General features: G+C 38.2%; 1 protein-coding gene across 3 annotated transcripts in view; it reads left to right on the top strand.

The window, feature by feature from the left end:
- The window catches only part of LOC128248884 (uncharacterized), a 118,587-nt gene extending 91,854 nt beyond the window's left edge, over positions 1-26,733 (top strand). For all 3 annotated transcript variants that reach the window (XM_089358480.1, XM_089358478.1, XM_089358479.1), the window contains exons 2-4: positions 17,398-17,733; positions 22,669-22,815; positions 26,312-26,733. In XM_089358480.1, coding sequence (XP_089214606.1) covers positions 17,505-17,733; positions 22,669-22,815; positions 26,312-26,568 — 633 coding nt within the window. In that variant the 5' untranslated portion in view covers positions 17,398-17,504 and the 3' untranslated portion in view covers positions 26,569-26,733. The remainder of the gene's footprint in view (positions 1-17,397; positions 17,734-22,668; positions 22,816-26,311) is intronic.
- Positions 26,734-27,665: the final 932 nt, after the last annotated feature.

A 27,665-nucleotide genomic window follows, 5' to 3' on the forward strand; every position in this document is an offset into this window, starting at 1 on the left:
TATTTTGCACCCAAGGGAACTGGCCCTGGGGCCCCACCCACACTACACTAATGTCAAGAATTGTTCGGTCAGGACAAAGATTTAGTAGAAGACCAAGTACATGTAGCCGTCTCTAAACTGTTTGTAGGAGATTATTTAAACATTAACATGAATGAGGAGAGAAATAGGAGGAGAGAGAGACAGTAAAAGTGAGAGAAAGAGAGAGAGAGAGAGACTGACTGAGTGAAGAGAATTGAAAAATGTTAGATTGATTGATAAATGAACTCTGTGTGTATGCGTGTATGTCTGTGTGTCTGTGTTGATGATTCTGTATGTGGGTGCATCGATGAATATGTAAGATTTTTGTGTGTGGATGAATGTGTTTGCGTGCGTATGTATATATGACTACGCTTGTGTGTGCATACGAATGTATGTGTTTGTGGGTTTATGTAGATAAATCTTGTGGCTGTATCGATGTGTTATCGATGAATACATTTGTGTGTTTGTGTATATATAAACGTTATATGCGTACAAGTGTGTGAATAAATGTGAGGATTTTCGTGCATGTATAAATGGGTGTGTTTTATGTGTAGATGAATGCATGAGTGTAAACATAGCTGAAGATGAATCCGTGTGTTTGCCGGTGTATGGATATACACGAATGGACAAATATATGTGTATCCCTGGGGCAGTAAATGTACGTGCGTGTGTAAGTCTGTCTAGTTGTTAGTGTATGAATATGTGTGTTTATGTATGTGGAAGAATGTATGTGTATTTGTGAATAAATCTGTGGAATTTTGTTTCTTATGAATGAATGTGTGTGTGTGAATCTATTATTGTGTTTCTGTGAATTAATTTTTATGTGTGAATGATTGAGTGTGTGTGTACAAGTGTAGCGTGTGTATGAATATCCATGTGTGTGTGTGTGTGTGTGTGTTTGTTTTCTGTGTGAATATGTGTGCTTGTGTGTGGGTGTGTTTTGTGTATGAAAATCTGTGTAAATATATATGTGTGTGTGTGTCTTACTGTTCATTCTCTGATATGAAAATTTATTGTTGTTGTTATTATCATTATTATTATTGTTATTATTATTATTATCATTATTATTGTTATTATTATTATTAGTAGTAGTAGTAGTAGTAGTAGTAATAGCAGTAATATTGTGTTCAACTTGAGATTCCATTCTTTAATCAAATTGTTTTCTCTACTTTGTCACCTTAGAAACTCTGAATCCTGCATAACAGATGATGCCAAGGCCACACATTGCCATTTTATCAACACATTCTATGGTGACACTCATCACAACAACAACAACAACAAAATTCAACATGAATTAATATTGTTACATAAATATCTTCTCCAACAGATTTCTCTTCTAGTCTTCTTCTTCTTCTTCTTCTTCTTCTTCTTCTTCTTCTCCTTCTCCTCCTTTTTCTTTTTATTTTTCTTATTTTTCTTCTTTTTCTACTTTTTCTTTTCTTCTCCTTCTTTTTCTACTTTTCTTCATCTTTTTCTCTTTTTTCTTTTTCTCCTTTTTCTTTTTCCTCTTTTTCGTTTCTTTTCTTCTTCTTTTTCTACTTTTTCTTTTCTTCTCCTTCTCCTTCTTTTTCTACTTTTTCTTCTTCATCTTTTTCTCTTTTTCTCCCTTTTCTTTTTCCTCTTTTTCGTTTCTTTTCTTCTTTTTCTACTTTTTCTTTTCTTCTCCTTCTTCTTCTTCGGAGGAGGAGGAGGAGGAGGAGGAGGAGGAAAAGAATTGGAGAGGGCACTTGCCCTTGGTATTCAGGAAGATCTTGTATAGTGGGGTTCCTCAATCATCCCTAGAGCTCCTCCTGTATCAATGGCACCACATCACTATCGACTTTTTTCTCTCTCTCTCTCTCTCTCTCTTACTCTCATATTCTACACATACTTCCCTTTTATTGTATATTGTGTACACTTTTCTCTTTTTTTTAATCATTCCATTCTACATAAACCCCAACACTTTGTATTGTTCCCCTCATCCTTCGCTCTAGTGGCAAATAAAAGAAATCAATATTATTATTATTATTATCATTATTATTATTATTATTATTATTCTGACAAATGTGTTCACCATCAACGAAACACTGGAGACGCTGCAGCCTTAGTACATGTTTGCACATTATCTTTCACAGCATGACCAGTTCTCCATTCAGTGGGTGTTGACAGAAAATGGAGTGCTTAACCAATAGAATGCAACCCTTCTACAGAAAGCAGAAGAATACATGCTCCAGTTTGGTCAGGCATGAACTGGAGCAAAGTACAACAGTCAGGCACTAATATACAACAGAGGTGATATATGCATCCATCACCTCTGTTTGACCTTTCAGGGAAAGCTTTCTCTCAACCCATTTCTGCTTGTGGAGGTCTGGACCAAACCAGACCCCAAGCAATTTAACTCGGCCCTCTGTCCAGCATCCTTCAACATGGTTGGAAGGCATGGACCTGCCTCTCCAGGTGCTGAGCTGCAGGTCCACTGAATTTCCTTGGTTGGTGTTTTGCTCCTGTCACCCTCTCATATTCTTTTGAAGTAAGACCAGTCAGGTTTGGGGTCCAACACTATGGCAGTGACATAGTCCATGTACGCTGATACGGTTCTCCCATGTCCTAGTTCAAGCTGCATGTTCCTGAATGTCTTTAGTTTTACTCAACAGTGGCTCTAGAACCAATACATATAGAAGAGATGAGAAGGGACCATATAGAAGAGATGAGAAGGGGCAACCTTGATGGACCAAATGCATGATGCTGAATGGTTCCCATGGGTAATCATTCACACAAACCAGTGAGCAGACATTGCTGTACATTGCACTAATCCAACTGCAGAAGACAAGACTGAAACTGGTTGCCATGGGAACAGCCACCAAGTACTGATGGTCAATGCTATCAAAGGTTTTAGATTGATCTAAATTGACCAGAGAACAACCTGTGCCAGATTCATTACTGACCTTCTTTCTCTATGATGTATTGCATGAGGTAGTGGTTGTCATGGATAGATTTGCCTATCCATGGCACATGTTTATGCACCACTAATCAGACCCTTGATGACAAGTGCCGACTCCTTGCTAACACCTTAGCCAAAATTCTAAAATCTGCATTTAGCTGAGTAATGGGGCCAAAAATTATCAATGTGAGCCCCTTTATTTGAGTCCTTTTTTAGCAGTGCTACCACTCCTCAACTCGCAGAACTGGAAATCTACCTGTTCTGTAAAGACAAACGAAATACTGCAAAGCATTTTGTCCAACAATCCAACGATTCTATCAGCTCACTGCTTTAATAATAATAATAATAATAATAATAATAATAATAATGATCCTTTCTATTATAGGCACAAGGCCTGAAAATTTTGGGGGAGGGGACAAGTCGATTACATTGACTCCAGTACGAGGATGAAAGGCAAAGTCAACCTTAGTGAAATTTGAACTCAGAACATCAAGATGGATGAACTGCTGTAAGCATTTTGTCCGTCATACTAACGATTCTGCCAGCTTGCCACCTTGGAATGATAATAATCTTTTCTACTCTAGGCATAAAGCCCGAAATTTGTGGGGAGGGGTTCACTCGATTAGATCGACCCCAGTACGGAACTGGTACTTGATTTATCGACCCCGAAAGGATGAAAGGCAAAGCTGACCTCAGCTGAATTTGAACTCAGAACGTAAAGACAGACGAAATACCTATTTCTTTACTGCCCACAAGGGGCTACACACAGAGGGGACAAACAAGGACAGACAAACAGATTAAGTCGATTATATCGACCCCGAAAGGATGAAAGGCAAAGTCGGCCGCGGCGGAAATACCACTAAGCATTTCGCCCAGCGTGCTAACATTTCTTCTAACCATACCACCTTTAATAATGATAGACAATAAGAAGAGCACGTTGCGATTTGTAATAGAGATTGTTTATTTAACAGTTTGAACCATGTTTCAAAAGATTGTCTGTCTTCTTCAGGTTCAAAATGTCAAGTGGGAAAAACTGCAGCAACACAGAAATTCAAAAATATAAAGGAGGAAATCCTGTGTTCCTATTTACATAAAATGGCATCATCAGTTTTTACTTTCATAACTAGTAAAAAGAATAATAATAATAATAGTAATAATGGCTTCTGATTTAGGCACAAAGCTAGCGATTTTGGTGGGAGGGGCCAAGTATATACCCTGAGTCCCAGTACTTGACTGGGATTGACCGTATTGGATTGACCCCAAATGAATGAAAGGTTAAGTTGACCACAGCAAGATTTGAACTCAGAACATAAAGAGCTGAAACGAATAGTGTGAAGCATCTTCTTCCACCACTCTAATGATTCTGCCAGTTCAGCAGGTTTTTGTCAATCAATAATTTATAATAACTGTTTGATAATTTACAAATATCAACTTGCAACACCTCATTAAAGTGAGAGAGAGAGAGAAAAGAGAAAAAAGAAAGATGTAAAATAAAATTGAAGATAAAAGAGAACTTCATACACACACACACACAGCAGACAGACACACGTACTCATACAGACACACATGCACATGCATGCAGACACAACACATACACACACACACATGCACATGCAACAGATACACATGTACTCACACAGACACACATGCACAGATGCAACACACACATATGCACTCAGCTGACAGACACGTGTACTCACACACAGACATGCACATGCACGCACAGATGCAACACATACACACAACACACACATATACACACACACACACAGACAACAGACACACACATATGCACTCAGCAGATAGATACATGTACTCACACAGACACACAACACACACACGCACAGACACAACACACACACACACATGCAACACACACATACGCACACAGCAGACAGACACACGTACTCACACAGACACACATGTACATGCACGCACAGACGCAACACATACACACACACATACACACAAATACTCACACAGCAGACAGACACACATACTCACAGACACAGATGCAACACACACATGCAACACACGCACATATGCACACAACAGATAGACACACGTACTCACACAGACACACATGGACACACGCACAGACACAACATATGCACACAACACACACACACACACGCGTCATACCCAGACACACACACACAGTGAACATGTGTACACATATAAACAGAGACTTCTAAACACTAAAATAGAGGACGTGTATGCCTAGTATTAAGGGTACAACGCTTGTATGCAACTCTACAACCTCTGTCAAATGTGTGTGTGTTGTTTTTGACTAAACGTGTGTGCATGTTTTACATATGTCTACATATACATACATACATACATACACACACACACATATATATATATATATATATATATATATATATAGCCTGCAAATCTGCAGTTAATTCTATACATATATACACATGCACATATAAATGTATAATGTGTATGTATGTATATACATATGCGTGTGTGTATGTCTGTGTATTTATACATAGACAGAGACAAACATATCTATGTAGATATTTTGTGTGTGGAGGGATGTGTAAGTATATGTATACACACACACACACATAATCTATTCATTCAACCAATATCATGACATCAATATCTTGAATGATTCATCAACCTGTCTCTTCCACCTTTAACCACCCTCCTCCACCCCCACCCCCCCGCTCTTACCATGCCACCCTGACGTTGCCACCGCAATATTTATGGGTTTCCTGAGGTTTCCAAAATTACTATTAGAATTAAGTGGCACCAAATTAGCATAACGTTTTTGATTATGCCATTAGTTTTTAACTTTATTTTATTTTTATTTTATTTGCTACTAAAATCAGTTGAACAGCTTCCCTCAAACAAAGACCATGTATGTATATATATATATATATATATATATATATATATATGTACATACATGGTCCTTCTTTTCTTATCTGAATATACTAAACCACAGTTTTACCCTTTAAATTACCAATTACTGTTAACCTTATAGCAAGACCTATACATAGTTAGGTAATACACCAGTAATGCCAACGGATACATTTATCCCTTAGATGGTTGCATAACCTCTAATTCATAATTTTTATATATATATATATATATATATATATATATATACTTTTCTACACTTGGTACAAGGAACAAAATTTTGCGGGAGGGGGCCAGTTGATTAAATCAACTCCAGTGTGTAATTGGTACTCAATTTATTGACCCCAAAAGGATGGGAGGTAATGTTGACCTCAGCAGAATTTGAACTCAGACCGTAGCAGCAGACGAAATACCACTCAGCATTTTGCCCGGCGTGCTAACAGTTCTGCCAGCTTGCCACCTTAATAATAATGACAACAACAACAACAATAATAATAATGATAATAGTAATAATAACAATCCTTTCTACTATAGGCACAAGGCCTGAAATTTGGGGGTAGGGATAGTCAATTACATCGACCCCAGTGGGTAACTGGTACTTAATTTATCGACCCCGAAAAAATGAAAGGCAAAGTGAACCTCAGCGGAATTTGAACTTAGAACGTAACAGACGAAATACCGCTAAGTATTTCACCCAGCGTGCTAATGGTTCTGCCAGCTTACCATTTCATACACACACACACACACACACACACACACACATATGTCATCATCATTATCATCATCATTCACATCATGATTACCATTGACATCATTATAAAATTTCATCAATATTATTTCACCAAGTTCTTTATTTGAAAAATTAATTGAAACAAAAGCATTGTACGTTAACCGAAATACGACATCAAAAGGGTTAAGGGAGACACGTTTATCTTTAGCAGGATTAACCCAGAATTAACCCCGCCTAAGACCTTGCAACAGGTTCTGTGGTACAAAGCTTTCGTTTTTAAGGGATCCAAATTAAAATCTTCCTTCAGAATTTCAGGGTAATTTTTTCAAGTAACTACTTGATTAATAAAGGTGCTGTATAAAAAGCACCTGTACTAGTGTCCACGTAAAGGGCACCTTTTGCTGGTGTCACATAAAAAGCATCTTGTACTCTCTTTAAAGTGGTTAATGTTAGGAATGGCATTGAGTCGTAGAAACAATTGCAGCCTGGTGCAGCTCTTCGGCTTGCCAGCTTCAGTGAAACCATCAAACTCATGCCAACAGTGAAAACAGATGTTAAATGATGATGATGATGATGATGATGATGACTTTATTTTAAAAATGAATTGTACCAAAGGCAGGGATACGATAATGAAAGGGTTAATTCACCAATTTCTTTTCATCAGTCAACACTTGAAACAGTAAATTATTTAGCCAACCAAGGATGGTTTTAGTGTTAGGGGTGAATTGTAAGTTTATAAGGACCAGTAGGGGTATATTTTTGCTGGGAAAGGTAACAACCCACCTGAAACTGACCATGATTCTATCATAGAAACTTCCTGTTTTAAGGTGATCTAAAGTAAAACCTTCCACCAAAATTTCCTCTTGAGATTCTTCAGTGGTGGGCAGGTATGATCTCATGCAGCACATCTTTCTGCAGCTGATCTCTTTGGCTGAGTTGCAATCAAAGATATTTCATCTGTGACTTCTTGTCTTTTATTTAGGCACAGTGTATCTTGGAGTACATTATAAAATGTGTCCTTCCATTTTTAATACCATACAGTGTGGTTTGAGGAATATTTGGTCAGCAGTTGCTACTGCTGCCTTTCAACTGGGACAGGTTTCATTAAAAAGAGAAAAAAAACAGCTGCCACAAGAAAAGCTGCAACAGATTGACAACAACAACAACAAATAACAAACTCTGCTACTACAATGGCTATTAAAAAAAACCAAGAGAAACAGCTGTACAAGGAGTAACAACGCCATTGTTAACGATGTCTGTAGCTTGGTGGTAACCATAACAACAAACACAATAATGATTGTCAGGCCTCATGGAGGCAATGACCGAGACCTTTAGCATTATGTCATGCTTGAGAAGAAGACTTGTCAAGTTGAGCAAAACCGCAGTCATGGAAGAGACTGGTGTCACACAAATGGCACCCATGCCAGTGGCATGTAAAAGCACCCATTACACTCTCGGAGTAGTTGGTGTTAGGAAGGGCATCCAGCTGTAGAAAACCATGCCAAATTAGACTGGAGTCTGGTGCAGCCTTCCAGTTTGTCAGCCCTGGTCAAGGCATCCAACCCATGCCAGCATGGACAATGGACATTAAATGATGATGAATAAGACTATAAATTTGTGGGGAATGGAACAATTGATTGTATTAACCCCAGTAGTTGACTGGTACTTTAAATTTAAACCCCAGAAGGATGAAAGGGTAAGTTGACCTCAGCAGTATTTGAACTCAAAAAGAAAAGGTACATAACTAAATACCACAAGGTATTTTGTCCGACTTTCTAGCAATTCCGCTAAGCCACCATTGTATCTTAACAATGGTTGTAAGAGCAGCATTGGAACAGTGAAAGGAAAAGCAATAACAACAACAAATGTAGTTGAATCAGTCAAAATGAGGGAGTAGACTCATTACTTGGTCATTGTTGGTTTGACTGTTGTCATTCTGTGATTCCTGTCAAGAGGAAGAAAATGAAAGCACAGAACATATTGACATAATTAGAAAGGGGCCTTGACATGGCTGGCCTCCTGTCACAAATGGAGCCAGGAGGTCTTGACTGGGGATGGTAAATTCCCGACAGAATAATCCTCTTCTCATATGAGGGAGGAAAACCCTAATCTGGGATGCAACATGTTTCCTGACTCCGTCCTTGCTGCATTGGCCATGAACCTGTGTGTCACCCTCCCGTAATGCAGAGGAGAGGAAAATTAAACAAATACAGGAGGCTGACCAGTCGCTGTCAGTTTGTGTCAGTTACGGTTGAGACCCCCAAGTGTTCTTGTGCACTGCCAATTTCATTCACAAAATCAAGATAACTGTGGCCCATCTGAGAAATGAACCCTGCCTGGAGTGTCCTTGACCATTCTCTGTGGCAACACCTTTGCAATTATGTCCACAAGGCAGAGCTAAACACACCATTTGTTCTGGGATGTACAACCCGTTACTCCCCACCCCAATCTTCCACTGTTTCATTCCCCACCCTTTTTTCTTTGTTTCCTCGTGTTATGGGAGTGGGGGTCTCCATAATTTGATCTGTTATACTTGTAATGTTTTTTTTCCTTTCTTTTCATTTAAAAATATGTTGCCAACTAAAGATTTTGTGATTTTTAGCTTAAAAGAATAGAAGAAGAATACAAACACCATCTGACTGCCAAATGAGATGGGTAACATAAGATGAAGGGTGACCATTCCCTGATGTTTGCTTTTGCAAGTTGCTGATATTTGTCCAAACCTTATTAACCCTTTAACATTTCAACTGACCAAATCCTGCCCAAATATTCTTCCTGTTTTATGTTCAGACTGGCCAGATCTGGCCTCCCACATCTACCCTACAATCTCATTCTAAAAATAAACAATTACATCATTGAAATTTTGAAGCTACAAGATTATGCATTTTTAATTCAAACCAATGTGAATAAATAAACATTATATTTGACACAGAAATTTGAATGCTAAAGAGTTAAACCTAAATTTTAGAAAGCCATGAAGGACATCTGGTGTTGAATGTGATGACTGTAAAGAAGGACAATTCGGATGAGGATTTTTCACTAAATAAAAATAAAACTCAGGTTACAAGTGTGGCAAGCAAAGACAAAGAAAGAGGCAGACAAGAAGAGCCATAAACCCTTCTGCAGATGTAAAAGGGAACAAAATATGCCCCTCCTCTATCATGTCTGCTAATTAAGTTAGAGGAAGCCAAAGAAATATTTTTATCTCTGGATACTGAAAACTCTTACTGCACTCATGGTAGTCAGTGAAAAGATATGTCTTTAGACTTTATGACATGATTTAGTCTTTAGACTTTATGACATAGTTTTGAAATAGTCTGTACAGGTAATAATTCATGTTGTCAACTATTTCACGAGAACCCTTCTCACCTAGTTCATGTGTGCTTTAAATGGTCTTAATTAGATCAACTATATTTTTCTGAGAGCAAAACTATCCTAGTTTACCTCCAGCTTAAATGGTCTTAATTAGATCAACTATACTCATCTGAGAACTACACTCACCTGGTTTACCTGAAGCTTAAATAGTCTTAATTGAATCAACTATACAAGAAAGCAAAATTGACCTGGTTTACCTGAAGTTTACATGATCTTAATTAGCTTTGAATATTTTCTGATATTTATGACACTTGAAAAAAAAAATTGAATTCCATCTCATTACAGGTTTAACGAGGAGTGGTTTGATGTTGTTGCTGAAGAAGACTGAGAGGCCATAATCTGTTGAAATGCAAATATGGAAACTTTCTGGTTCAAACAGCAGTCGGTTACATCTCCATGGGGTGGTGGTACCAGGTAGAAATAGGAAATTCTTATGAAAGGAACTAATCAATTAATTGATAGGAAAATACAAAGTCGTTGTGTAGTAAGAGGCTCGCTTCTCAACCACATGGTTCTGGGTTCCGTCCCACTGCATGGAACCTTCGGTAAGTGTCTTCTACTATAACCTCAGGCCAACCAAAGCCTTGTGAGTGTATTTGGTAGTCGGAAACTGAAAGAAGCCTTTCATATATATCATCACCATCTTCATTGTCTTTTAATGCCTGTTTTCCATGCTGACAGGGGCTGTTTTGGCATGGTTTCTATGGCTGGATGCCCTTCCTAATGCCAAAAACTTAACAGAGTGTACTGGGGACTCAAACACACCAACGCTGATTGTCAAGCATTGGCGCAGGACAGACAGACGCACACATACACAACAGGCTTCTTTCAGTTTCCATTTACCAAATCCACTCATAAGTCTTTGGCTTGCCTGATGCTATTGTAGAGACACTTGCCCAAGGTACCATACAGTGAAACTGAATCCAGAACCATGTGGTTAGGAACCAAACTTCTTACCACACAGCCACACTTGCACCTACTCATAAAACATTCTGATAAAATTGGGATTCGTAGAACAGATGTTACAGCAAGAGATTATTCAAATTAAACGTCACTCTTTTGAAAATGCTATCTATAAATCATTAGTCATAGATGATTGACATTCCTCCTGTTATTACGAGACACCCAGATTTATGGCATATCTGCCACACTTCTTGCTGGTTCAGATTTCTTCACATCTTTCTCTTTGTTTTTAGCTTTTTGTTGTTATTTTTTCCCCCTTGTCTTCAAGTTTATCCTCTTCTATGATTCTTCAACTTTCTTAGTTCTTTGTGCCAACGCAGCAGAATCTCTACAGCAAGCACTTCCAGTTTATTATTATCATTATTATTGTTGTTGTTGTTGTTGTTGTTATCATTATTATTATTGCTACTACTACTACTACTACATAAATTAATCTCTTAGCATTCTGATTACTCTATCAAGTGTAATGCTTTTATCTTCTACCTGCTTCAGTCATGAGACTGTGGCCATGCTGGAGCACCACTTTGAATCTTTATTCAAATGAATCAACCCCAGAACTTATTATTTATTTAAGCCAGGTGTACTTATTCTGTCAGTCTCTTTTGCCAAACTGCTAAGTTTTGGGGACGTAAACGGTCGTTAGGTGGTAGTGAGGGACAAACACACTCACTCAATGAAACGATACACACACACACATACACACACACACACACACACACACTCTCTCTCTCTCTCTCTCTTTCTCTCTCTCTCTCTCTCTCTCTTTCTCTCTCTCTTTCTCTCTCTCTTTCTCTCTCTCTCTCTCTCTCTCTTTCTCTCTCTCTCTCTCTCTCTCTCTCTCTTTCTCTCTCTCTCTTTCTCTCTCTCTCTCTCTCTTCTTTCTCTCTCTCTCTCTCTCTCTCTCTCTCTCTCCTTTCCAACTGAGGGAGCCATGTATCCCCTCCTCTGAAGTGGGACTATTTGATGAGCCGGTGAGGCAGAAAGCCTGCACCAGACTTCTGTGACTGTTTTGGCAGGATTTTTACAGCTGGATGCTCTTCCTGACACCAACTATTTTACAGTGTGGACTGGGTGCTTTTAAGTGGCACCTGCACTGACAGGGTCACCAAGTACCATGCAAGACAAAAGAAAAAAGAAATGAATAAAAATATTAATAACCAGGCTTGACATAATCAGCTAAAATCCTTACAGGCAGTGCTCCAGTATGGACACAATCAAGTTATTGAAGCCAGTAAAAGACTATATTCATAATAGATGTCGAAGCATGTGTCATTAGCCATGTCCATTCGGTCGTCCGAATAACATATTTATCTCGGTCATAGATTAAATACGTTGACAGCCATAGCGAAATAGTTTAAAATATATTTATTGATTTATTTTGTTAGAGATAATGCACTGAGAGCTGCTGTGATGGTCGTTATGTTTGCTGTATTGATTGATATCCCATCATATAGCACAGAGATACATAAACAGTTATGTACATACTATACAGATACGCACACACACACATACATGGTGATACAAAGTTACTTAACATGTACAAACATTACCAACTGCTACACATGTTACACATGTAGAAAGAAAAAATTTCACTGTACAAATACAACACCTAGAAATAATTGCTTGTAAATAATTATATTTACTAAGATTTCATCATTACCATCATCATCATCATCATTATCATCATCACCACCATCGTCATCTTCATTTAACATCCCTGTTCCAGCCTGGCATGGGTTTGACAGTTTAATAAGAATGTGATGAAGTTGAAGGACTGTATTGTGTCCTGTTGTCTGTTTTGGCATGGTTTCTACATCTGGATGTCTTTCCTGGTGCCAACCGCTTCACATTGGGTACTGGGTGATTTTTTCGTGCCACCAGCACTAGTGAGGTCGCCATGTAGCTCTTAAGTCAACAGACCTAGGGAGGGAGAGAAGATGCTGTGTGCGTATGTTAAATGGGAGTTAAGATATGAGGGAAGGGGTTGGGGCACAGCAGGTTCTTGCAGAGGGGTTACACAGCTTCTCGTATTTGAGAGAATGGGAGTGAATTGATACTGTCCCCCAAGGAGATAGACAGAGGTGATGAGGAGCCCAGGTGGAAGCTCAGAGAGTAGGAGCAGTAATGGGTGGGGAAAGTTGGCGGGAAGGGGAGATAAGCAACATCCCTAAGGATTTTGGAAGGGTTCAGGGGAAGAGATATGCATGGGTTTGGGAGACTACAGGGATGCTAGCAGTAGGGAAGTAATGGTAATACCATTGACGGTGGAGAGGAGGAGCAGTGGAGTCGTAGAGAGTTAAACAGGTGTAGTGCATGAGGGGAGATAATTTGATGGTCCAGGGAGGGGATGGATGGCCACTGAAATGTAGGTGTGGAGAACAAGATTAATGGTTAACCAAGAGTAGGGCATACTTTTTATACTGGCAGTGCCCCTGCATGGCCACAGCCTCAAGCCTGAAACATATAAAAGAATAAAGTGAAAAGGTTTTGGTTAGCAAGAGAGAAAAGTTGTATCAGGATTGGGGTGGGGGTAGCTGCAATGAATGATACAATGTAGGGGGAAAGTTAATAAAGGGGCAATTGATTGAGGTCCGCATATGTGTACACACACACACATACACACATACAAAATATATATTTTATATAAACGTTTACACTCATATATGTGTGTGTGTGTGTGTGTATAATGCTTTCAAATGTTGGCACAAGGCCAGCACTTTTGAGGGGAGGGGCTAAGTTGATTTCAACCCCAGTACATAACTGGTACCTATTTTATCGACCCCTGAAAAGGATGAAAGGCAAAGTCTACCTCAGTGGAATTTGAACTCCGAACATAAGGATGGATGAAATGTCACTAAGTATTCTCTCCAATGGCGCTAACGATTCTACCAATAATAATAATTATAATAATAATAATAATAATTACTTCCAATAAATACAACATAAAGCCATAGCTTGTTTGGTGGCAAAGAGGTTATGTAGTTGGTTTAATTAAATAAACAGTAATTAGTTTAGTGTTATTATTATAAACGGAATTGTTAGCATGAGATCACGAGTTTGACTCCCAGTGATAAGCTGTGCCCTTGAGCAAGACACTCTGTTTCACATTACTCCAGCCCATTCAGCAGACGAAATGGAGTTGTACCAGTAATTCAAAGGGGGCCAGCCTTGTCACATTCTTTGTCACACTGAATCACCCTGGGAACTACATTAAGTGTACGCATGTCTGTGGAGCCCTCAGCCACTTGCTTGTTAATTTCACAAGCAAGCAAGTTCTGCTGATAGGACCAGCTGGAACCCTACCCTCACTGATGTAACTGATCAAGGGACAGTTTTTTTTTTTTTTTTTGATTTTTTTACATGTGTATCTTTGTAGATGCACACAACCAAGTGTGTACATTTGTTCAACCCTTTAGCGTTCATATTATTCAGTCAAATCTTATGCTTATTCACATTCAGTAGTGGCATATGGCATAGTGGTTAAGAGCGCAGGCTACTAACCCCAAGGTTCCGAGTTCGATTCACGGCAGCGACCTGATTAATAATAGTAATAATAATAATATAATAATAATAATAATAATAATAGTAACATCGATAGGAATGAGAACCCAGGTTCGAAATTTCCCCAAGACACCTGACGAAGGCTGGAGGGTATATCAGCTGAAACGTTATGTTAACAACAAACAAGATGAGGACGAATATCCGTCAAATGTAAATAATGTAAATAATGCTTATTCACATTGTTTTGAATTAATCATGCATTACCGTGTCACGTGGTTGCTTGTTGTTTGAGTCAAGCTAATCAATGGTGATACTCTTCAGACATCTGAGCTGCCACTGTCGAAGTGGATGGCTTTATTATCATGGTTGTTGTGTACATGTGAAATGTCATTGCTGGCTGCATGAATAATGAATGAAGCAATCTCACAAATATTTGATTTTGATATTTATTGCCGGAAATTGTATATTGTGTTGGCTACTTACAATAAATAATATTGGTTTCAAATTTTGGCACAAGGCCAGCAATTTCACCCCTTATTTCCGTTTTTCTATGAAAACATGACCAGCCTTGGGGAAAGATTAGCTCACTTGGAAGCAGGTAACAGTTGGCAACAGGAAAGGCGTCCAACTGTAGAAAATCTGCCTTAATAAATACCATCTGTCTGATGCAAGCATTAAAAAGTGGACATTATGATGATGATGATGATGATGATGATGGCATATTCTTTGTTTGAGGATTTATGAAGTAACTTGTGTATTTGCTGTGTAAAAGATGCGTGATTTTTTTCTCTTGACAAGAGGTCACCCAATTGAATAAAATCTATCTCACGGGGCTTAGGACAAATACTTTTTATGTGTATCTTTTTATATTTGTGTTGTAGCTGGAGTTTTATTCTGCTAACATTGTGTTTAAGAAAAAGAAAAGCAATAATAATGATGATGATGAATGTGAAGCTAAAATGAAAATTCTTTTGAACTATCTGAATTTGATATGATTTGAAACTAGAGCTATACTGTTATCACAAGAATGAAAGAGATTAACCTAGGCAGAAAGCAAGCTGGATCACATCTCCCTTACATAATACGATCAAAGGATTAAGTTTCTAATTCCAATTGTGATGGCCGCACGTAACAGGACTTCACTTCCTGTGAGAAAATCCAATCTAATATGCCACTTTTTTTAATATTTTTGTCTTCGTAAAATGTCACTCTGGCACTAGATTACCATATCTGGCTTTTGTCAATGAACTTATTTTATATTCCTTTTGAGATGTCACAAAACTAGACACTGCTTCTGTCTTTCATTTGTCATAAACAAACATTGAGCTGTAAAAGTAAGCCTTTACTTCTAATATTCTGATATTCTTATCAGGATGGAGAGCAAGCAGAATTGCTGGTATGTTGAAGAAAATTCCTGGCACCAGTTTGTCCTTTTTTGTGTGTTCTAAGTTCAAATACCACCCAGGTTAACTTTGCCTTTCATCCTTTCAGGGTTGATAAAATAAAAAGCTTTGGGATCAATGTAATTGACTTTCCCCCTCTCACAAACTTACTGGCCTTGTGCCAAAATTTGAAATCCTTATTATCTCTGCCTTAGCAATGGCAGAGGTATTATTTTCAGTCTTGTTTGTTTATTTGTTTGTCCGGGGACAAGATATCTTAAGAACTGTTGGATGGATTTGGATGAAACTTTCAGGGATATTTGGCCTCGTGACTGGCACAAACTGATTAGATTTTGGGATCGATCTGGTATCAGACAATGATTCTCTTTCCGTTTTTTTTACTTAATTTATGAGAGTGGTTGGGTTCATTTTTAGTATTCTTGTTTGTGAGAGCAGTCGAGTTTATTTCAGATATTCTCATTTTAAAAATCATATCTGGCTAATCGTTAAGAGGACGTTGGTGTTTCCTTGGCAGAGGTTTGCGCTCTCTGAATGCTCTTGTTATTATTATTATTTCTATTATTAATTGTTGTTATTATTTATGGCTGTATGCTGCTGGAATCGTTAGCACGCTGGACAGAATGTTTGATGCCAATTCATCCATCTTTAGATTCTGAGTTCAAATTCTGCCCAGGTTGACTTTACCTTTCATCCTCCCAGGGTCAATAAAATAAGTACCAGTTATACACTGAAATTAATGCAATTGATTTAACCCACTTCCCCAAAATTGCTGGCATTGTGCCAAAATCTGAAATCAATATGATTCATGTCACCTGTAACATTGCTCAAGATTTAAAAAAAAAATCATGGCACTATATTGATACAATTGATTATTTAAATTGATTGGTTATTATTCCGTTTGAATTTCATACCCCTTCATCAATATCATAAAAACAAAAACTAAAAAAAATCTGCTATAAACCTAAACCATTTTTATTCTTCCTTCAAATCAATCATTTTCTCACAATTTTAAAAAGTCGAACATTATTTGGAAAAATGGATTAGTATTGGTAAGAAGATATTCTATGGAAGTTCAGTCTTTTATTTATATTTATAATCCTTTTTTTTAGCATGGTCGTAAATCTAAATAAATTCAGCTCACACAAACATACGCAAATACGCACACGTTTATGTCTTAATTTCACTTTAATTATCAGGTACACACCTGTTGTTTCTCCTCAGGAACAATGATGCGGTCTTATCTTCCATCTTTTCCCCCTTCTATAATTCAGCTACACATATGCACACATTCAAACATAGACATATGCACACACACACACATGAATATAAGCTGCTTATTTGCATATGCACACACACACACACATGAATATAAGCTGCTTATTTGCATATGCACACACACACACACACACACACACACGCACATGCATATAAGCTGCATACTTGCACAGGCTTAAACAGATTTCAAGATGCAGGTGAGGCATGAAAAGCATAACTTTGTCATTATTGGTTTCAAATTTTAGCACAAGGCCTGCATCGATTGTGTAATGTATATGAATTTGGTTTTTGTTGTTTTATTTCCCAATTAACTTCTGCTTTCAACTTCTATTTTGCAGGTTACTCGTTTATTAAGCAAACAAAAACAAAAAAGCAACAAGCACAATAAACCACATTTAATACTCAAAGAAAGGACCCCCCCTTTCCCCACAAGTCTGCTGTTAAAATGAGTTCACGGAGATTCAGGATGTCACACAGCAACAAGATTGACCTTTTTTTGGCCGACACTTTAGCCACCGTTTCTTTCACCGGAGGTCTCATAATATTCTTGATTTCAATAAGTACGTCGTCCTGGGTTGTTTTAGATGGAGGAGCTTACGTTGGCGTCTGGAACCTATGTTTGGTTGTCAAAGGAAGTGATGAAATGGATTGTTCATCTTACCATAATAATCCAGGTGAGTTCTTCATACTTTCAAAATCTTAACCTCCACAGTTGTTATGTTTTCAGTCAGTGCAAAGATCATGTAGTCTTGGGTTCAGTTCCACTGTGCAGCACCATGGGCAAGCCAACCAAATTTTTGTGAGTGGATTTGGTAGATGGAAACTGTAAGAAACCTTTGTGTGTGTGTTTGTTTGTTTCCTTGTTTTGACATTGTATGAGAGTTGTAAATAATTGTCACTGTCATATGAGCAGTTGTCATTCATTCCCAATCTTCTGTAAAAGCATGTCTGGCCATTGGGGAAATATTATTTGGAGACAGGTGAAGATTAGCAACAGGAAGAGCATCCAACCGTAAAATGGTGGTGGTGGTGGTGGCAGTGGCGGCGGTTATAGTAACAGCTATAGTAACAGACATTTGCCCAAGGTGCCGTGCAGTAGGACTGAATGTGGAACCATGGGGTTGGGAAGTAGGCTTCTTGCCATACAGCCACTCCTACACCTGGAGTTTTTTTCTTTTGCTATGCTGTGTGATTTCCAGGGTGGATTCCAGGGTAGATTACAAGGTGTGACATTTGTAGCAAGTGTTAACATTTTAGTTGCCTATTCTCCATAGCTGAGCAGTATAAAAGTGTTTCTTCAATAAAATGCATTGAAAGCTCATATTAATGTTGCAGACATGGTTGTTTCAGAAATCCTTGATATGGCAATGGTAATGTGTTCACAGTGATGAGCAGATCAATAAGATATTTATCACTGTAGCAAATAATCACCATCAATGAAATTCACCATTTAATCATAGAAGAGAATCAGTTTTTTCTCTGCTTTTATAACCTCTAAATTGATATTTGTAATTATAGAACACTCAGCATCAACGGTTGAATAATTTCTGAAGGTCATACCTTGTCTGGATCCTTAATTAAATAATAATAATAATATTGATTCTTTTGACAGTTATTTTTTTTATGTGTGTATATATATATATATAAACTGTCCTTTGAAAGAGGACAGTTTATATATACATATACTATGCCAGTGCCATATAAAAAGCACCCAGTACACTTTGTAAAGTGGTTGGCATTAGGAAGAGCTTCCAACTGTAGAAACCTTGCCAAAGCAGACATTGAAACCTGGTGCAGCTCTCCAGCATTGCCAACCCCTGTCAAACCATCCTACTCATGCCAACATAAAAAACAGACCTGAAATGAAGTTGAGGATGATTCATATGTATATTTTATTTAAAACAGTTTGATTTGGTTAGAGGCCTGTGAAACCTGAACTAGCATGGAACCGAATCAAACTCGGTTTTAAATAATATATGTATGTATCTCTTACTAAATGTGTTGAGTGCCCTTTTCTTTCTTTTGTTCACTCACTCATATCATCATCATCATCATCATCGTTTAACATCCGCTTTCCATGCTGGCATGAGTTGGAAAGTTTGACTGAGAACTGGCAGGCCTGGAGGCTGCACCAAGTTCCAATCTGATTTGATAAGGTTTCTACAGCTGGATGCCCTTCCTAATGTCAACCACTCTGAGAGTGTACTGGTTGCTTTTTACATGCCACCAGCATGGCTGCCAGTCAGGCACCACACACACACACACACACACACACACACACACACACATTTATCTATATATGTTTATGTGTGTGTGTGTTAGAGATTACAGACAGCTGGTAGGAATTGAGTCAAATATTACTGAATTACTGGAACTCGCCTTAGCAATGTCAATAGGAATAAAAGTCTGAGTTCAGCAGAATGTGGAATCATCATCATCATAATGTCCACTTCTCTATGCTTCCATGAGTCAGACAGAATTTGTTGAGGAAGATCTTTTGTGGGCCAGATGCCCTTCATGTTGTTGCCAGCCCTCACATATTTCCAAGCAAGGTGAAACCTCTTTTTGGCCAGACATATTTTCCATGAAAGACTGGAAAAGAACAAGACTGCTTGTATGACACTGATGCTCATTTGTGACCATCACATGATGTCAAGACAAGGGTAGACCCAAACACACACGCAGCAGGCTTCTTTCAGTTTCTATCTATCAAAATTCATTCACAAGGCATCGGTCAGCTTGGGCTTATAGTAGAAGACACCTACCCAAGATGCTTCAGAGTGGGATTGAACCCTGGACCATGTGGTTGGGAAACAGACTTGTTAACCGCCACAGCCATGCCTGCATCCCTGCCACTTCTGTACCTGTTGAACTCATAACTCTTAAAAATGAAAGGAAATACCAGTTTCACATATTGACAAAACATTACAGATTTTTATTAAGGGTGGAGTGTGGGGTATTGTCAGGGGTATCAACCATCTCCCACCCGCGCCATTCCCAACGCATAACTGGTTCTTTATTAGCAGTCCAGGATTGTGAGTGATGTGCTGAGTGAAGCCTTCAACCATTCTCAATGTGAGTGTAAGTGAGATGAAGAATGCAACATTCAATTGTTCCACAGGTGTTTGAAGTGTGAAAAAGGTGAAGAAATTTCAGGGGGGGAAAAAAAAAGTGTAAGAACTGGAATTGGTGAGAAGCTTTTAAGAAGTGTGAAATTGCAAATTCCCTTGATAGCAAGTGCATTATTTAAAAACAGCAAAACCATCACTGCTAACGATAAGATTTGTGGTGTTCATAACGATGATGATGATGATGAGAAATTTTCAGCTTTGAAGATGATTAAAGTTTACATTTCCTCACAACTGATGCTATTTTTTCCTCAAACTTATTGTTTTTTGCTTAGAATCAACTTCATTGAAAGCCTCTTCTCTTAAAATGGATTCTTCTATTGTTAAACTACTTTCCCTTCCTTTTGTGATATTTTATCACCAGATTCATTGTTTGGTGTGAGATTTCCATGGAAATTATTGTTTGTTTCTGATTTACCGATATCTCCATCTCATCTGGTGCAGGTTTCCTGTTTTTTTATCTATAAAATATTCTCTGTCACAGTCTCAGCTGTTTTTCTTTTTCTCCTGCAAATTAAATCATTTAATCCCTGGAATAAAAAAGATTTTTTTCTAAATATCCAACTTACAGGTTTTATCTTTTCTTTTATCTTTTAGTCATTTCTGTCTTTCTACTGTGGCCACGCTGGAGCACTGCCTTGAATGAGTCCAGTTGAAGGAATTGACCCCATTACTTCTGTTTTTTTTTTTAAGCCTGGCACTTATTCTATTGGTCTCTTTTGTCGAACTGCTAAGTTACAGAGACATAAAATATCAAGATTACTTGTCAAGTGGTGGTGGGCGACAAACACACAGAAAGACACAAAGACGTACACACACACACACACACACACACACATGCATATTCATATATGACAGGCTTCTTTCAATTTCCATCTACCAAATCCATTCACAAGGCTTTGATCAGCCCAAGGCTATAGTAGAAGACACTTGCCCAAGGTGCCACGCAGTGAGACTGAACCTGGAACCATGTAGTAAGAAGTTAATTTTTTTTTGTATACTGTACCTACATATTTTATCATCATCATCAGTTTTAATGTCCTCTTTTCCATACTTGTTCAAGTCAATAAAATTTGATGTGGCAGATTTTCTATGTCCAGATGTCCTTCCTGTGACCAACTCTTACCTGTTGCCAAACAAGGAAATATTTTCCCATGACACCTGGCATCCTCTTCACAGAAAACTGAGAATGAAGAGCATTGCTTGTATGATGTTGATGTTCCTTTACAACCATCAGGCAATAGAAGACAAGGGTACACACACACACACACACACACACACACACACACACACACACATAATTCTTAAACTAGAATATTATTGATAGTGACTTCAAAGTTTCAACTGCTTAAGCCATCGTTTGTACTCTACTCAATTAATATAAAACTGTTTTTATTATAACTGAGCATAAAAACAAACATTAACACACACACACACACACACACACACATTTTTATTTTTTAATACAGTACAGTAAAAAAAAAAAGTAATCTAAATTTACAAATACAATTTGCTAGTGTTTACCGTACATTGCGGACGCTTTAATTATGAATGCAGTTGGCAATAAGACATGGTAAAATAAAAGCCTTTTTTAAGCTTAAAAAACAAATTCAATAATTGTTATTATTTTGCAATAGTAAAAAAAAACCCAAATTATTTTAAATTTACCAATACCTACATACAATTTGGTGATTTCATTCACTAAGCTACACTACGTTATGGTGTGTATCTTAACATTTACTGTATGTATTTTAATATGATTTTATATGCTTTTATTCTTATTTATTGTAGAGTAACATGATTTTATGTGCTCTTAACGGTTTTCTAGTGATTTTTCGATTCCAATATTTGTAGTGAGCTGGCAGAAACATTAGCACACCAGGCGAAATGCTTAGCGGTATTTCGTCTGCCGCAATGTTCTGAGTTCAAATTCCATCAAAGTCGACTTTGCCTTTCATCCTTTCGGGGTTGATTAAATAAGTACCAGTTACACACTGGGGTCAATGTAATCGACTTAACCCCTTTGTCTGTCTTTGTTTGTCCCCTCTATGTTTAGCCCCTTGTGGGCAATAAAGAAATAAATATTTGTGGTGGACGGACGTAATGTCGAGTAAAATGACTTCACTTGATTTTTATTTTTCTCTATATTATTTTTGAAAACTGACGAATAATTGAGAATGACTTAAATCGAAACGACTTAAGCTGAGGTATGCCTGTATTGTGTTTTACTTTTGTGTTAGCAATGCTAACACTAATTTGCTGTGCTGGCTCTGAATTCTGTAGAAAAATCTATAAACTTAAAGACTTCTATTTTGCTGTGCAATTTTTTTCCTATTTTTATCTAAATTCTGTCAGGACAACAGCAGATACCAAGAATAGCAGCAGCCATTACAAAGAAAAACATTGACTAAAAATATTTCAATGGAAAACCTTGACATTAATATTTTCTTCCTTTTTCTTTCTTTTTTTTCTCTTTTGCAGATTTCGCTCGAGCGTCCCAAGGTTTCTTTGTGGTGGCTCTCGTCTGTCAGCTGGCCTGTCTGATAACCCTCATCTGCTACACAGCCATTTCTCATGCTAACAAAATCATCACAGTCATCTGTCTCTGCCTCATTGCATTTTCTGCTGGTAAGTACCATCCTCTGTCAGTGATGACTTGTTTATGTTGATTGGGTTGTGTAACATAATGTCTGATGTTTGCTCACTGTGCTTAAACTTTTCACATAAACAAGTCTGACCTCACACTCACCACAGGGAGTTCGTTTACCTTTTACCTTTTGCTTGTTTCAACCATTGGGCTGTGGCCATGCTGGGGCTCTGCCTTGAGGGGTGGATTTTGTCAAGCAAATCCACAGGGATGTAAACAAATCAACATTCATTGTCAGGCAATGGTGGGGACCAAAATCAGTCACATGGATGACTGGATGGACAGACGGACGGACTGGCCTTCGTGCCGGTGGCATGTAAAAGCACCCACTACACTCTCGGAGTGGTTGGCATTAGGAAGGGCATCCAGCTGTAGAAACTCTGCCAAATCAGATTGGAGCCTGGTATAGCCATCTGGTTCACCAGTCCTCAGTCAAATCGTCCAACCCATGCTAGCATGGAAAGCAGACGTTAAACGATGAAGATGAATAGTAATAATAATAATAATGGCTTCAAATTTCAGCACAAGGCCAGCAATTGTGGGGTGAAGGGTTAAGTCGATTACATCAACCTCAATATTCAACTGGTCCTTATTTTATCAACCCCAAAAGTATGAAAGACAAAGTCGACCTTGGTGGAATTTGAACTCAGAAACGTAAAGACAGATAAAATGCCACTTAACATTTTGCCCAGCGTGCTAACAATTCTGCCAGCTCACCTCCTTAATACTAATAATTATAAGTATTATTATTATTATCATTGCCTAACGCTGGAGATGTACTACAGTGTCAGCTGTTCACTACCAGTGAACTAAGGTAACACCCCTTATTTTTCGAGCACCTTCCAGAGTATTCCGGTGGTTCCAAGCAGTGCTGTTTTCTGCAAGTGCTCCACCCTTATTGCAGCCCCTATTTGTTCCACGTACTTCTCGAGATGTTTGCTCACTGTTCCCAGGGCTCCGACAATTATTGGTATTACTAGCACCTTTTTCATCGACCACAACTGCTTTACTTCCCAAGCTAACCTGTCATATCTCTCGACTATTATTATTATTATTATTATTATTATTATTATACTACACTAGCAACAACAGTTGAAAGAGGCATCTTCTGCCTGGTTGGCCAGCTTGAGAGAAATAGTTGATAGATCTCCCTCAAATCACATTTTTTCCACTGTCTTCAGAAAATAAAAGGAACAAGACATCGTTTGATGTAGTCTTTGGTGGACTGTCTCAGGAAAGAAAATAATGATAGGACTGATCATGTGTCTGCTCAATCAGAGCTAAACAACAACTACTACCACTACAACTACTACCACTACAACTACTACCACTACTACTACTACTGCGGTCATCATTAGTGCATATTAATTTCCCTCCCCTCCCCGCCATCATCGCCATATTTTCTTCCGGCTCAGTAAAATCTCAGTAAATTTTCCTATAAAACTCTTCTGGAGATGAAGATCTTTATCTGTTGATGTTGGAGTTTGACGTCTTTCATGTCAAGCAGGAGTTTAATCAGGGGCATTATTACATCACCAGTAATTAAAGACTAAAACTGGTTGTTATTGCCCTGCCGGAGGAGAAGAGAGAGAGAGAGAGACTGTGTGGGGGGATGTGGTGGTGGTGGTGATTTTAAAGTAAATGGTGATTGGGATGATGAGATACTTGTGCTGTGGCAGGGGGAGGGGAGTGAAACTATTAATAATAATGGTGGTGGTGGTGATCTTTGCAGTGATTGGAGTACTTGTGGTTGCCATGGTGACTGAGAATGATGCAGTAGTTTTGACTGTGGTAGCAGTAGTAGTTGAAAGTGATTGACTTGGTGACTGACATCTCTGTACACTATTGTCTTTGTGTCTTCAGTGGTGGTGGTGACGGCGATGGTGGTGGTGGTGGTGGCGGCGGTAGTGACAACTCTAGTGTCATTAAGAGCTTTAATTACTTTCTTCCAATGGAGAAGGGTTTCAATGTGACCCCAAATAACCAGCATCACACAGGCTTTTATCTTTTATTTGTTTCAGACATTTGACTGCGGCCATGCTGGGGCACCATCTTGGAAAATTTTTAATCAAATAAATCAACCCCAGTATTTTATACACACACACACACACACACACACACACACACACACACACACACACACACTCACTCACTCACTCACTCACTCACTCACTCACTCACTCACTCACTCACTCACATGACAGGCTTCTTTCAGTTTCCATCTACCAATTCCACTCACAAGGCATTGGTTGGCCAAGGTCTATAGTAGAAGACACTTGCCCAAGGTGTCATGCAGTGGGACTGAACCTAGAACCATGTGCTTGGGAAGTAAGTTTCTTACTACACAGCCACACTTGCACATTTAAATTAATGAAATATATGCATAAATTATAAAATAGGTAAAATAAATTAAATAATAAATACATAGATGGGACTAATTGAAGAAATAAAATAGTCTGGATTGATAAACGGTCTCGATTTGAAAGTTAGTCAAATATTCTGGACAAACAAATATGCAATACTGGCCCCTTCTTTTTAACTGTTTATCCCTTTAGTAGAAGAGAATCTTAAGTTTTACTGGGTGCAGGGTGATCTCACTGCTGCATCCAGTCCATGCTGTAAAAGTGGCTGGCATTAGGAAGGGCTTCTGACTGTAGAAACCATGCCAAGGTAGACATTGGAGCATGATGTAGGCTTTGAATTAGTTGGATCTTTGAAAATAGAAATAATACATTTCTAAATCTCTCAAAGAGATTTATACAGTAGCAGCACAATAAAGTGATGGTATGTTGTCAACTTAATATGACAGTCCCACGAAAGGGAAGAATGCTACTGTTATTTAGCCCTAGGAAACACTGTTTCCTGTTGGACTTGAAACATGAGGACACAGGAAATGTGTCAAGTCCAACAGGAAACGGTGTTTCCTAGGGCTAAATAACAGTAGCATTCTTCCCTTTCGTGGGACTGTCACATTAAGTTGACAACATCCTATCACTTTAGTTGGATCTTGTTGAGTCAAACTAGCCAACCCATGCCAGTAACCCTTTTAGGGTTGATGGAATAAGTACCGGTTAAATACTGAGGTTGATGTAATTGGCTTACCCCACCCTTCGAAATTGCTGGCCTTGTGCCAAAATTTGAAACCAATATTTAGGATGATGGTTTATAATGAACCCTCCCTCTGTTCTCTCTCTCCCCCTCCTATTCTCCCTTTCTCTTCTCTCTCTCCCTCCCTCTGTTCTCTGTCTCCCTCTTTCTTTTCTCTTTCCTCTTTCTCTACTCTCTCCTCTCTCCCTTTCTCTTCTCTCTCTCCCCCTCTCTCTGTTCTCTTTCTCTCTCCCCCTCTCTCTGTTCTCTTTCTCTCCTCTCTCTCTCCTCTCTCTCTGTTCTCTCTCCCTCCCTCTCTCTAAAATTCTACCTAATTCTTCATTTCCCATTTTTTCTCCCCTTTCTCATTCTTCTCTTTCTCTCCCAAAGGTTGCTTGACACTCATGGGAACAATTGTGATGGCAGTGAAAGGAAAAGATTACCTTTACGCCATGAAAACTCATAATTACCGAACAATAAACAATTTTCCAACTTTGACAAACGTTGACCTCACCGGACAATTAACGGTCGGCTGGTCCTTGGCCCTGGCCATAGTCTCTGGGTGCTTCACCCTGATAGGCTTTGGAATTTGGTTCACAGAATATCAAGTCTTAAAAACTGCTGAAGAAAACAACAATACCAGGTGAGGATAAAACAAAAAAGAAGAAAACTGGACAAAAAATAAAACAATTGGACAAAAAAAAATATTGAAAAGAAAAGAAAAAGAATACAAATGTTTGTTTTGAGAATCTCAGAACAAGAATTGATGATGTGTATGGAACATTTGGAGTCAAAAGATATATTTTTATTTATTTTGGTTTTTCTTGTTTTTATTTAATTTAAATTTTTTTTTAGTTTTATTTATTTATTTATTTTTGAAGATGAAGAAAAATTTTTTGAAGAAAAGGAAAAAAATATTTTTAAATGTTTTCTTTTTTTTTTAAATTTTATCTATATAATTTATAAATCTAATTTGTAAACACTAATTTGTAATCTACAAAATCTTCTCAATCAATGTCGTTAGAGACTTCGGGCACCCAGACAGTCACAACAACAACAACAAAAAATATATAATTAATAAGATGCAGTCACCTGGGAAATAATTGTTCTGTGGCACAGGTTTCATCAGTTGACTTGCTGATGAATAATAATAAATATTTCAAATTTTTTCCACAAGGGCAGCTTGGGGGAGGTGGGGAGGAGTCGATTGCATCAACCCCAGTGTGTAGCTGGTACTTATTTTATTGACCGCTCCAAAAAGGTGAAAGGCAAAGTCGACCTCGGTGGAGTTTGAACTCAGAACATAGTGACAGGTGAAATACCATTAAGCATTTCGTCCAGTACGCTTATTAACTCTGCCAGCTCACCACTAAATAATAATAATAATAATAATAATCTTTTCTACTCTAGGCACAAGGCCTAAAATTTTGGGGGAGGGGGCCAGTCGATTAGATCGACCCCAGTATGCAACTGGTACTTAATTTATTGACCCTGAAAGGATGAAAGGCAAAGTCGACCTTGATGGAATTTGAACTCAGAACATAGTGACAGGTGAAATACCATTAAGCATCTCGTCCAGTGCGCTAATAACTCTGCCAGCTCACCACCTTAATAATAATAATAATAATAATCCTTTCTACTTTAGGCACAAGGCCTGAAATTTTTGGGGAGGGGAATAGTCGATTATACTGACGTCAGTACTCAACTGGTACTTCTTTTAAGAACAAAAAAAGAATCAGAAGAA

This window comes from Octopus bimaculoides, chromosome 10 (genome assembly GCF_046866305.1).
Source record: "Octopus bimaculoides isolate indiv1 chromosome 10, ASM4686630v1, whole genome shotgun sequence".
NCBI lineage: Eukaryota > Metazoa > Mollusca > Cephalopoda > Octopoda > Octopodidae > Octopus > Octopus bimaculoides.